This window comes from Cyphellophora attinorum, assembly GCF_001299255.1.
Source record: "Cyphellophora attinorum strain CBS 131958 chromosome Unknown Contig15, whole genome shotgun sequence".
In the NCBI taxonomy this organism is placed as follows: Eukaryota; Fungi; Ascomycota; class Eurotiomycetes; order Chaetothyriales; family Cyphellophoraceae; genus Cyphellophora; species Cyphellophora attinorum.
Genome location: NW_017253243.1, coordinates 101005 through 112898, shown reverse-complemented (window position 1 = coordinate 112898; position 11894 = coordinate 101005). Strand labels below are relative to the sequence as shown.

Genomic DNA, 11894 nt, shown 5'->3' with positions numbered 1-11894 from the left:
GTTGTTGGTAGATTTTTTGGCGTGCGAATAGTGCTCGCCGCGCCTAAGATGGTTCCAGCTGTCAGGGTAAGATGCCCGATATACAGGTGCCGTTGCGTGTCACTTGGTGGTTGCTCTGGATCGTCCGTGCCGACAGCTTATGTGCTTTTGCCGGACTGGGGTGTTCGCTATGTGATGGGGTTTTCGCGTTTTCGGCGACGAAGGCCATCTTCAAGGATGGCAGCTCCGTGCCTCATCTCAAAGTCTGGAAATTGGCCTTAAGATCATCGATCGCCTCGAGGGTCGAAGCCGCGTACTCATCGTCAGCTGCTCCGTCTATCAAGTCTGTGGCTTCTGGGTGGCAGCATGTCTTGCAGTGATATATTAGGCTCTCATCGATGACGGCGCAGCGCGCGTTGACTGTAAATAACAATGGGAGAGCCTCGCTCAGTAGATACAGTATGATTCACCGCGACGGACGCGTTCCCTACGAAATACTACCTCAGATCGCTATCAACGAGCTTACAGACTGCTACGTCACGAGCGTGAGCACACATCTCGAAGTCGTCGAACACGAATCACGACATGCACGACGCGTCCATCGCTCAAGAAAACCTCGTTACACGCGACGCGGATAGGTCAGCACAGAGCATGCCAATCACAGCTTCCCGATGTCTTCGACAGCGACGGCATACTCTACGGTACTGCTTGCTGCCTACTCGCAAGTTACCTACCTCACTACAGCTACTTACTTACGGACTACCTCTTCCCCAAAGCTTCGCATGAAGCGAAGCGATTGATGAAAAGTGTGCGAGACAAAAATTGCGCAAGCCAAAACCCCGAAGGATATTGGATCCTGTCTACTACTCCGATGTGCAATGGAGAGTCTCCAGAATAGCAAACCGCCTTCTTGATCGCGGTCGCTCTCACAAGGTAAGTATGAAGAAAGGAGAACAAGATGTTGCAGACTCGCAGGCGAAATTTATAGGCCGTAGGTCTTGGCAAGGATGTCGGCTTGACTCAGAAAGCCGGTGGCTGGTCGGACACTTGACTCAACAACTTGAAGACAGAATGCAAGTCACGTGCAAGTCTGGCTCGTTGCCGAACTTCGAGGTCCTCACGACCACGCGTGCCACAGAAGCGACAGTTCAGCTTTGGTACAATTCTGGCAAGAGTAATCTGCGCTGCAGTTCTAATTGGCAGCCAGCCACTAGACTATACGTTCGGGCGGGAGTCGGAGCACCGGAAGAGGGCAGTTGAGCCCTGTCATTCACTCTCTATTCCCCTTGACTAGACTTGGATTGATCCTTATTTTTGCCTCAAGCGTTCTAGCACTGAGCCGAAACATAGTCTGACGAGCACGGCTCGTCGTAGCCGACGATGGGGGACCGCTTCAATGACCCAGATGATCCTATGTTCCTGCGGAAGCGTAGGCCGCGACCCGTGACCGACTACGGATCATCAATGGTGCAATGGACCACAAACCGCAAGCCAGCCTACAGAGGAACATCGCATTACGAACAGGAGAGACCGTCACTCAGCTATGTCCTGGACGTGCTTCCGCCCATCGCACGTCGAGATAGCCCGGCTGAATCAATACCTGTCCGGCATCTTCACACATCACTTGGCAAGTCCAAGAAACCTGTGACAATTGTACGGTGGATGCCGGATGGACGACGTCTACTAGCTGGCGTCCACAATGGCGAATTCATGCTCTGGAATGGCATGTCCTTCAATTTTGAGACAGTCACTGCTATGGGCAGCTCCTCCCTCAGAGCAGCAGAATGGTCGAACCGAAAGGACTGGCTGATCGCCGCCAACGATGAAGGCACCGTCTACTATCTTCAACCCACTCTCAACAATCCACATCAGTTCAAAGCACATGAAGCTCCGATCCGAGATCTCGCCTTCTCTCCAACCGATACCAAATTCGTCACAGCCTCCGATGACAATAATCTCAAAGTCTGGGACTTTCACACTTCCCAGATGGAGTCTACCTACACAGACCACGGCTGGGACGTCAAAGCCTGTGACTGGCATCCAACAAAAGGCCTCGTAGTCTCTGGATCCAAGGATCACAGTGTCCGTCTCTGGGATCCACGCACCTCACGGAACCTCACGACACTACACGGCCACAAGAACGCCATCACCGCAACTTGCTTTTCACGCGTACAGGACCAGCTGCTCGCCACCAGTGCTCGTGATGGGCAAACGCGAATTTTCGACCTTCGCCTCATGCGCGACGTTGCCATTTTGCGTGGACACGAGAAAGGCGTCACCACAATGGCATGGCACCCCATCCACGCGTCCCTCCTCTCGACTGGCGGCGAAGACGGTGCTCTACACACATACCTCCTCACTGAACCAAACACGCCCGCCGGCATCTCCACCGCGACCGTATCACCATACGCAACACCAGAACCAAAATCCGCCCCTGCACAGTCGATCTACCCTGCCCATCGCATCACCTACGCCCACGAATCCGCCATCTGGTCCCTTGACTGGCACCCACTTGGCCACATACTTGCATCAGGTCCAACGACCACTTCACACGCTTCTGGTCTCGCTCCCTGCCAGGTCAGACGGACTGCTTCAAGGACCAGTACCATCTCGGCGAGGAAGGTGCAGAAGCACAGGGCACATGGGACAGAAAACATGGCAGCAAAGCACGTCGCGAAGCTGAGATGCAAGAAGAGGAGGACGAAAGAGAAGTTGAGCAGGACCAAGCGCAACAACAACAGGGCAACCTGCCTGGCTTGCCAGGAATGAGCATGCCCGGGCTCGGCAACCTTCCCGTACCACCGCCATCTGCTGCAGGTGCTGCAGGGCGCCTCCCAGTTCCGCTGCCCAATTTTCCAGGTGGTATGCCGGGCTCGAGCGATGCCATTGCGCAACTGATCCAGAGCGCGCAACAACCTGGTGGTATAGCAGGTCTCCCCCATGACATCTCGCTTCCTCCACCGCCACCTCACATGTCGGGCATCGACTTCTCCAAGATCCAATTCCCGCCTGGCTTTCCTCAGCCGCCCAGCGTGGGCAACTTTGCGCCAGGACAGGCCCCGCCGCCACCACCCGGCATCTCTGGGATGCCTGCTGGATTCCCTGGCGCTGCACCGCCGGGCTTGCCAGGTCTGGACACGAGTGGGATGGGAGGACTGCCTGGTATCCCTGGGTTGCCGGTACCCCCACCAGGGATGAGCAATGGCGCTGGGAGCGCGGGCAGGAGAGCCAGGGCCCCGCTGCCTAGTCAGAGTGATATGCTCAAGGCGGAGCAGGCGAGGGGCAATTTTCGACATGCGAAGTAGTGTGTGTCATCGCATAGCGCTTCTGTTTGAATGGTTTGAGATAGCATTTGGTATTTTTTTGGAGGCTCTCATTGAAGATTGAGGGGTGGCCGGAAGATACTTTACCGACCGCATGCTACTTGCTTCTACTGGCAGGTCCATGCAAATGGCGTACAAACGTCATTCCTCCATTCCATCGTGGCCATTAACTTCATGATGGTCATCATGGTGATCGACATCCATGCCATCATGCCCATCACCACCCATCTCTACCATCTGAGCGTTGATATAATCCTCGTCCTCATCCACTGCATAGCCGTTACCGTTTCCGTTGACTTGGCTCCGGTCTTGCTGCTGTTTCTTGGACGCCACTAGGCCCGCCTGCCGCCTCCGCACCGCCTCATCGTCCACATCCTCAACCCAGATCCTCACATCTCTGTCCTTGCCCACGCTCACCAACAATCCCCTTGCCCCCTCAACAGCATGCGGCGTACAGTGATCTACACTAAGCACCACGTCCCGATGCGCCCCCTCTCCCCTCCACAGCGTCTCCTTCGTCGTGACATCCCAAATCACAATATCCCCATCCTCACTCCCACTCGCCACGAACGCCCCTTGCCCTTGCCTTCCCCTCTCATCCACCACCGAAGGGAAATACGTCCCGACCGCACCACCCAAACTGAACTCCTTATTAACATGCCCCTGATAAGTCTTAACACACCTCCCGCCCACAAAATCCCACAACCGCACACACCCATCGAGCGTCCACGCCAACAAATACCCCCCATTCGGCGCAAACATGACCCCCGTAACACCCTTCCGCGCCTCATCCACCAATGTCCGCAAACACTGCCCTGTGCCCGAATCCCAAATCCGAATCAGCCCATCAGTCGAACACGAACACGCCATGGTGCCATCGCAGATAAAGTCCACGCCACCAACGGGGTCAGAGTGCGCAGGTAGCTGGCGCATTGCGCGGCCGGAGCGCACGTCCCACAGAAAGACGGCTTCGTCGTAGGAGCCGGAGACCAGCATGTTGCCTTTGGGGGAGAAGGCGAGGGAGTAGACGTAGTTGGAGTGGCCGGTGAGAGGAGAGGGCGCGATGGGGGTGTCGCTGGAGAGGGGCGACCAGAGGAGGATGGTTTTGTCGTCGGAGGCGGAGGCTAGGGTGTAGAATTTGGAGGAGGTCGTGGGTGGGGTGGGTTGATTGTCTTCGGCGGCGGAGTAGGTTGTTGTGGTGGTGGTGCCGTTGCTGACGGGCGACCATGAGAGAGCGTTGATGCCGGCGAGGTGGCCGCGGAGCGTTCGTATGTGTTTGAAGCCTGCTGTTGTGACAGGACCCTCGGTGTCGGGCTCTTGCTTTATCGGTGAGGTTGTAGAAGGTAGCCGTGGATCTGTGGGGACGGAGTAGATGTTGATGGTGGCATCTGCTGACGCAGTCGCGAGCAAGGCGCCATCCGGCGAGAATTTTGCGCAGGTGATGCCTCTTGCGTGAGCCCGAGGAAGGGTCTGTAGGGGAAGGAAGCGCAGGCTGCGGCTCGAGGATGTGGATGCTCGTGGATGATTGAGACGAGGCGAGCCTGATCTGTCTTTATATTGGTCGCCATCTTGAGAGTCTCGCGCGCTATGGTAGTCCGATGAGCCAGTGGCGCTCCGCTGTTGTCGACGTGGAGGTGATCGGGAGCCACTGTAGGATCTGCTGCGCTGTCTCAGCGAATCTCGACGCGAACGCGTTGCTGGCGTTCTGGAGCCGGATCTCGATCGCGAATCGGAGGAATTCTGGGAGGTTCTTCGCCGCTTAGCCGTAGGGTAGCTCACATCTGCATCCATTCCGGCCGGCACCAACGATCAATGCTATGTCGTGTCGCAGAAGGCTTTCATTAAACAAGATAAATTCCCAGAGGATACGCCGCAGTAGCGGAGCATCTCCGCCAAGCCGGGTACCCGACACTAGAGCCCGCTCCTTGGCCCGGATCGTCGAGTCTACTGTGCCTGTAGCTACTTCCCACAGCTCATCCAAATCATAAGATCTGCTCTGGTGGAAATCCTGCAGACCGGTGTGAAGCTCAGCGACTTTCATGTGGGTTCTGTAGCGGTGAGTAGGCGCGATCTGGCTGTTAGAACCATGCGAAGCAGAAGCCCCAGTGCCTATAGCCATCGACACGCGTCCCAGTAACGCGAAATCACTGACAATCGTGGAGCTAGCACTGATCTGTCGTCGGCTTCCTACGTGGAAACTTCATGATCGATTTCAACTTCAAGTGCTGCTGTGTGATGATCTCCGCACACCATACGTCGCTAGATGGCGTCATCGCGGCCACGAGAACTCAAAGGATATAAGGTAACATCGGATCATGAAACCCTCCCTGCACTTCACGGACGGCAGCCATGGCGACTGTAGACGTACTACCACAGCAGCCTGATATTCAATACGCGCCTGACTTCAATAAATATGAAGCCAGATCCAGGCGTCGTCAACAGGCGGAAGCCCTGAAAAGCCAGGCTCTGCCCAAAGGCTTCAGTCGACGATTATACTCGGACTTGGTCTGGGACGGCAAATCGCTTGACAACTACGACTGGAACTTTGTGCTAACACGGGAACACCTCGAGGAACTGGAGCACGCCCTTGCCCATTTCAAATGTGAGGTTTTCGTGGATGTAGATGCTTATCGCCGAACTGACATTCTCTAGCACTTGGGAAACCGCTTGGCTATATTGACCAGATCACGTTTCCATTACCCAAGCTACACGCTGCTCTACGTGCGGTCTCCCGAGAACTTCACCATGGCCATGGCTTCAAGGTCGTACGTGGTCTGCCCGTCAAGGAGCACTCACGGGAGGATAATATCATTCTTTACGCTGGCCTGTCTTCGCACATTGCCCCGCTTAGGGCCCGCCAGGACTCCAAGTACGATGGCAAACCAGCTGATGTGGTGCTCAACCACATCAAAGACCTGAGCTCCAGCAAGGAGAAAGCTTTCATTGGCGCACCAGCCTACACGGCAGACAAGCAGGTGTTTCACACGGATGCCGGCGACACTGTGTCGTTGTTCGCACTTAGCACCGCAGCTGAGGGTGGAAAGAGCAGGCTGGCAAGCACTTGGCGCGTCTACAATGAACTGGCGGCCACTCGGCCAGATCTCATTGAGACACTGTCTTCAGATTGGATCGCTGAAAACTTTGGAAACACCGAGGAGCGCTACACAGCGAAGCCTTTGCTGTTCCACCAGCCTACTACTGATGATGCGCCGGAGAGAGTCATTCTGCAATACGCAAGAAGATACTTCACCGGGTATGGCGCGTTGCCACGCTCCACAGACATTCCTCCCATTTCGGAAGCCCAAGCTGAAGCACTTGACGCTCTGCACTTCCTGGGAGAACGCTTCAATGTGGAGCTGGATTTCCAGCAGGGCGACATTCAGTATGTGAACAACCTGGCCGTCTTTCATGCCCGAGACGGGTTCACGGACACACCGGAACAGCAGCGCCACTTGGTGCGGCTCTGGCTCCGCGATCCTGAGTATGCTTGGGAGACACCAGCCGCGTTGAGGTCGAGATGGGCACAGCTGTACGATAGTGTATGCCCGCAGAATCAGGTCTTCCCACTCGAGCCATACGTGCGCAGCGCGAGCAACGGATCATCGAAGACGTGATCGTAGTTAGGCGATATATGAGTGGATCGTCCGCATGTTCATGCATGCAGAAACCCCATTACAGGCTCAAGTCGATCCTGGATCTGCTTTTATCCTACAACCTCGCTTATAAAGAAGATCTCTACGCCGCCGATGGCCGTCCATGGTCGGGCACGAGCCTATGAGACTAGGCGTGGGAGCACGTCATTTTGCTGCAGTAGCACGTACCTGCCAATACACTGCAAGCTTGTGCAGGCAACGTGTAGGTTAATGTAGGGAAGGCGACATGCAGGTCGGCTTTGTCGCCTCGACCGGCGACCTCATGATCGAAACGCTGCAAGCTCAAATAAGCAACTATTGCCCCTGATTCGGCTCGGAGGCCACGGTGGCCCGTCCCATGCCTTCCATACAAGGTTTCAGCCGTCGATGCAACCGCAAATGGATAGCGCCAGGTGTCGCCATTCCTCTATCACTTCCCGCAATCCTGCTACACAAAGCAGCGTAGCACCAGCTCGCAGGTCACACGGACGATCATAAAGGGTTGAGACCTTCCACGGCGAGGCGAGGACTGTCTATCACAAAACCGCGCGGCACTCGGAGACAGTGACAACAGACCATGTCTATCCTTCATCGGATCAGACGAGATCGTTACAGGGCCTCCGTGAGTGCCGGCGACCAAGGCGACTTCCAGACAACGTTCGTCAAAGATGGCAACCTTCATTATGCTGTTGAGAAGGGAGAAAACAGCGAGGAGCCATCCTACCAAGAGGTCTCTGGCGCTCCGGTAGAGAGTCGCTCGCCCCTTGGCTACCATGTTGGTGCTGTCACGATCGTGAGTAATATTGTCTGACCAGCTCAAACGGGTCTAACGTCGCTAGACCTTCCTCAACTTGTCGAAGATGGTCGGAACAGGAGTATACTCGACACCCGCGTGAGATCTGCCCTGTCCACAAGCCCATGTTCTCTGCAGCGATGCTAATAATGGAGCAGATCCGTATTGAAAGGCACTGGATCAGTTGGCCTCGCTCTGATCTGGTGGACGATAGGCTTCTTCATGTCCGCCGCCGGCCTCTCCGTCTACCTTGAATTCGCGAGTTACTTCCCTCATCGCTCCGGCAGCGAGGCCGTCTATCTGGAGCAAGCATTTCCACGACCCCGATATCTCTTTCCCGTCGCGTTCGCCATTCAGAGTGTCCTGCTGTCGTTCAGCTCTTCAAATGCAATCGTCATGGCAAACTACCTGTTCCGCATCAGTACTCATACTCCTTCTGACTGGGAAGTGAAAGGTCTCGCAGTCGGCGTGTACAGCCTCGCCTTCCTGACTGTGGTATTCTCCACCAAATGGTCCTATCGCATATCTAATGCCATTGGCTTTATCAAACTACTGACTCTTATCTTCGTCGCGATCACCGGCCTTGTCGTTCTTGGTGGCAACGTCTCGCGTGTTCCGGACCCTCATGCAAATTTCCGAGACAGCTTCTCTGGGTTCGAGGGCACGTCGGCGTCACCCTATGGCATCACTAATGCACTGTACAAGATCTACTTCTCTTATGCTGGGTACGAGAATGCCTTTAACGTCGTCAATGAGGTGAAGAACCCCGTGAGGAGTATCCGAAACTCTGGGGGCCTCTCACTGCTCGTTGTCGCTATCCTATACATTTTGGCAAATGTCGCCTACTTCTCGGCTGTACCTAAAGAGGAGCTGGTTCAGGGCAAGACCATTGCCGCGAGCCTCTTCTTCCAGCACGTTTTCGGACCGGGCAAGGCTGTGCGAGGCTTGAACATCCTCATAGCCATCAGCGCCTTCGGGAACTTGCTAGCAGTTCTCCTGGGATCTTCGAGGCTCATTCGTGAGTGTGGTCGGTAAGTCGAGCCGAATTGTCCTATCTTGCTTGGAACTCCTAGGCTGACAATCTTGTCTTAGCCAAGGCACCCTACCTTACGCCAACTTCTGGGTCAGCACCAAACCTTTCGGCACAACTCTTGGCCATATCTGCTCAAGTGGGCACTGACACTTCTCCTAATTCTCGCGCCACCTGCAGGCGACGCCTTTGTATGTAATCCCTCAGCTCAAGCAAACAGGTCAGCCTAACATGCTACAGAACTTCGCAGTCGACCTCAACATCTACCTACGTCCTTCTTCAACTTCTGCATGGCAGTTGGCCTATACTTTACACGCCGCTCCCGCAAGCGCCTCAATATCCCCGCCCCCTCAAAGCGAGCCTCCTTTCGCACTTGGCACGTCGCCATACTCTTCACCATCGCCGTCAACCTCTTCATGCTCATCATGCCATGGTATCCTCCAACAAGCGGAGCAACAGGCGGCGACGTCAGCTTCTGGTATGCCACATATGTGGTCACCGGCATCGGTATCTTGCTGGCATGTGGCGCGTACTATGTGGTGTGGGTGTACGCACTGCAAGGTGGGAAGGGTATCGCGTCCGTCACGAGAAGCTGGTGCTTGAGGGCGGTGAGGTCACGCACAGGCTGGTGAAGGTGCCACTCACCCGGCTGGATCTGTGGGATCAGGAGCACGATGCGCAAGGAGCGAAGGTTGGGGGCCGTGGGTCCAGTGATGAAGATGAGGTCGTGGATGTGAGTGGGAAGAACCAGTTGTGATTGGGCGGAAAGAATTGGACGGACTCACGCTCTCTGTGCCGCAGAAGGAAGTCCGCCACCAGTCCGGACAGCAGACCAGGAAGTTAGGGGATCGCACGCATTGTGACTTGTACTTTTCGAGGAAGCGGAGATGAGGTGGAAGATTCTGGCCAAGGACTGTTCAAGTGAGCCACATGGCTACGTGTTCGCTCATCTACTTCACAAGAATTCTAACTCCCTTACTCTCGATCCCTGGCTGCGGATTAAAGTAATCATGCTTAACAGCCGCATCTCCCGCCGTCGTCTCGAACAACTCCAGCTCAAATCGCCTGAATACCGCCGCCAACGTTAGGTATATCTCCGCATACGCTAGGTTCATCCCCATACACTGTCTGCTGCCTTTCGAGAAATTGACTAGATACTTCTCCATCCGCTCGCCACCACCATTCAGCCATCTCTCTGGCTTGAACTTCTCAGGCTCAGGGAAACGCTCTGGATCATCGTGCATAAAGATTGATGTCATGCCTACGGGCGTACCTGCGGGAATGACCCAATCTTTGTACTCCAGAGGCTGGTCAGGAGAGATACGCTGTAGGCGGTGGACTACACCATATGACTTCCGGAAGCCCTCCAGCACAACGGCGCGAAAGTAGGGCAGGTTCTCGAGTTTCGACTGTGGAGCGAGGACGGATGGGTCTGGCATGGCTTGCTTCAGCTCCGCTTGTAGTTTGCTGAGGATGGAGGGGTTTGCGAGGATGTGGTAGGACATAGTCTTCAGGTGGTGTGCCGTGGTAACTTGGCCGGCGGCGACGACGGTCTGGCCTTCGTCGCGGAGGCGGGTGAGGGTTTTCTCCTCAGCGGGGAGGTCGGAGTTGAGGAGTTCGTGGAAGATGGTTGGGTTGGTGGATTGTTTAGTGTCGGTGCGGCCGTCCATAATCTTGCTGATGGATTTCTCCATGTCCTGAGGGTAAGTTAGCTCTGTGATGGCTGTAAGCAGGGAGGACTCTGACGTCTTGGAAGTAAATTAATTGCATCATGTCAGGATTCGTGGCTTTAACCATCCACAGCGGTAGCATCTTCATGGCGGGCAAGAGCCAGCCGAACTGCTGGTTGATGTGGCTTTGCCTGGAGATGCCATCCACAATATCTGGCCATTGGTGCGCAAAGCCCGGGTCATCGACACACCCATAGCTCTTGCTGAAGCTGTATTCGGTGATAACGTCCATGGCCAGTGCTGCATATGCATATCCCAGATTGACAGGCTCACCACTTGCTTTGGCTTGCTCAAACCTGTTGCAAAGCTTCTCGACAACGCCTTTGATCGTTGGCTCCAAGTTGGCCACACTCTGCTTCGAGAAATACGGGTTCAATGCAGCACGACGCAGTCTGTGGTGAGCATGGGGCAGCGTTCCAAGCATGGAATCAGAGTTGCCGAACATCTTCGCAGACCAGTGCCACTTGTCTCGCTTGGCTTTGCCGCCAGCATAAACGACATCGTAATACTCGGCATCCTTGATGTGAAGTTCATACGGATTGATGCGTACGATCGGGCCTATGGGCGGTCAGCCATGCCAGTAGATCTGCTTTTGCTCTCGCACCATATTTGTCGTGCATCCTCCCAATTTCCCACGTATACTGCCCGCCCTTGATCACATCAAAGTAAAATTCGTACCATAGTGTCAGCGCTGCAAGCTTGGGTCCGGGAAATTTCGCTAGTGGGCTGAAATACAATCTATAGACGGCAAGCGAGGCGATATATAAGAACAGAAGTCCTGCTCCAGCAGCCCATGACGCCGGCGATACCAGGTAGTCGACAGCACCCATGATTGCTGCCGGTCAGATCCAAGACATGGTAGGAGAAGACGCGAAGACGTCGATGGAGGGCATGATTGAGGTCGAGTTTGCTCAAAACGAATCGTCACAATTAGGGCAAGCGAGGATATAAGTCTCGTGTCGTAGGATTGCTCCAGACCATGACATTGTGCTTGACCACGTTGAGCAGCTGCGATGGGCGTCTGCAGTAGTGTCGGTGTATAGCCTGTAAGCTAGCGTAGTCATCAGCGAAGACTGCGGTAGATGAACAGACATCTTGCATGATCGAAGGGCGGAAAGATGCCTATATGCAGGCCTCAGTCTCAAGCTGCAGGATGCTATCGTGCTCGGCCCATCGACATGGCTGACGAAATTGTGAAGAATCTCATATGATTCGATCGCTACCGTCGAGAACCGCTTGACCCCTGTCTTGCCGCAGACCAGAGGCCGGAGCGCGCCACTGAGTCGTTGGTTTACAAAAGCGTAGCTCGCATATGGGTGTTAGCCTGGAGCCAGCCTGACCAATTCAAACTTCGATGCCTGTGCGACCCGACGTCCGCAAGACAAAATTCATCTCCGACAGCTTTGT

At 55.0% G+C, this 11894-nt stretch overlaps 5 protein-coding genes across 5 annotated transcripts; 3 read left to right on the top strand and 2 right to left on the bottom strand.

The window, feature by feature from the left end:
- Positions 1–1359: 1359 nt before the first annotated feature.
- Positions 1360–3284, top strand: AB675_5003 (Polyadenylation factor subunit 2; the record flags this gene model as incomplete). The annotated part of the gene is made up of 2 exons (XM_018145182.1): positions 1360–2471; positions 2513–3284. 2 exons carry the CDS (start codon positions 1360–1362, stop codon positions 3282–3284), a joined length of 1884 nt encoding a protein of 627 aa, XP_017999272.1.
- Positions 3285–3443: 159 nt separating this feature from the next.
- On the bottom strand, positions 3444–5093 carry AB675_5002 (WD repeat-containing protein 5; the record flags this gene model as incomplete). The annotated part of the gene is made up of 1 exon (XM_018145181.1): positions 3444–5093. The coding sequence occupies one exon, from the start codon at positions 5091–5093 to the stop codon at positions 3444–3446; it is 1650 nt and encodes a 549-aa protein (XP_017999287.1).
- Positions 5094–5651: 558 nt separating this feature from the next.
- AB675_5001 (uncharacterized protein) lies at positions 5652–6916 on the top strand (the record flags this gene model as incomplete). Its single annotated transcript, XM_018145180.1, has 2 exons — positions 5652–5904; positions 5955–6916. 2 exons carry the CDS (start codon positions 5652–5654, stop codon positions 6914–6916), a joined length of 1215 nt encoding a protein of 404 aa, XP_017999309.1.
- Positions 6917–7511: 595 nt separating this feature from the next.
- On the top strand, positions 7512–9514 carry AB675_5000 (High-affinity methionine permease; the record flags this gene model as incomplete). Its single annotated transcript, XM_018145179.1, has 7 exons — positions 7512–7727; positions 7774–7826; positions 7886–8758; positions 8820–8850; positions 8938–8948; positions 9008–9334; positions 9382–9514. The coding sequence occupies 7 exons, from the start codon at positions 7512–7514 to the stop codon at positions 9512–9514; spliced, it is 1644 nt and encodes a 547-aa protein (XP_017999449.1).
- Positions 9515–9707: 193 nt separating this feature from the next.
- Positions 9708–11317, bottom strand: AB675_4999 (Trichodiene oxygenase; the record flags this gene model as incomplete). The annotated part of the gene is made up of 3 exons (XM_018145175.1): positions 9708–10454; positions 10504–11045; positions 11092–11317. The coding sequence occupies 3 exons, from the start codon at positions 11315–11317 to the stop codon at positions 9708–9710; spliced, it is 1515 nt and encodes a 504-aa protein (XP_017999405.1).
- Between the last annotated feature and the right edge of the window lie 577 nt (positions 11318–11894).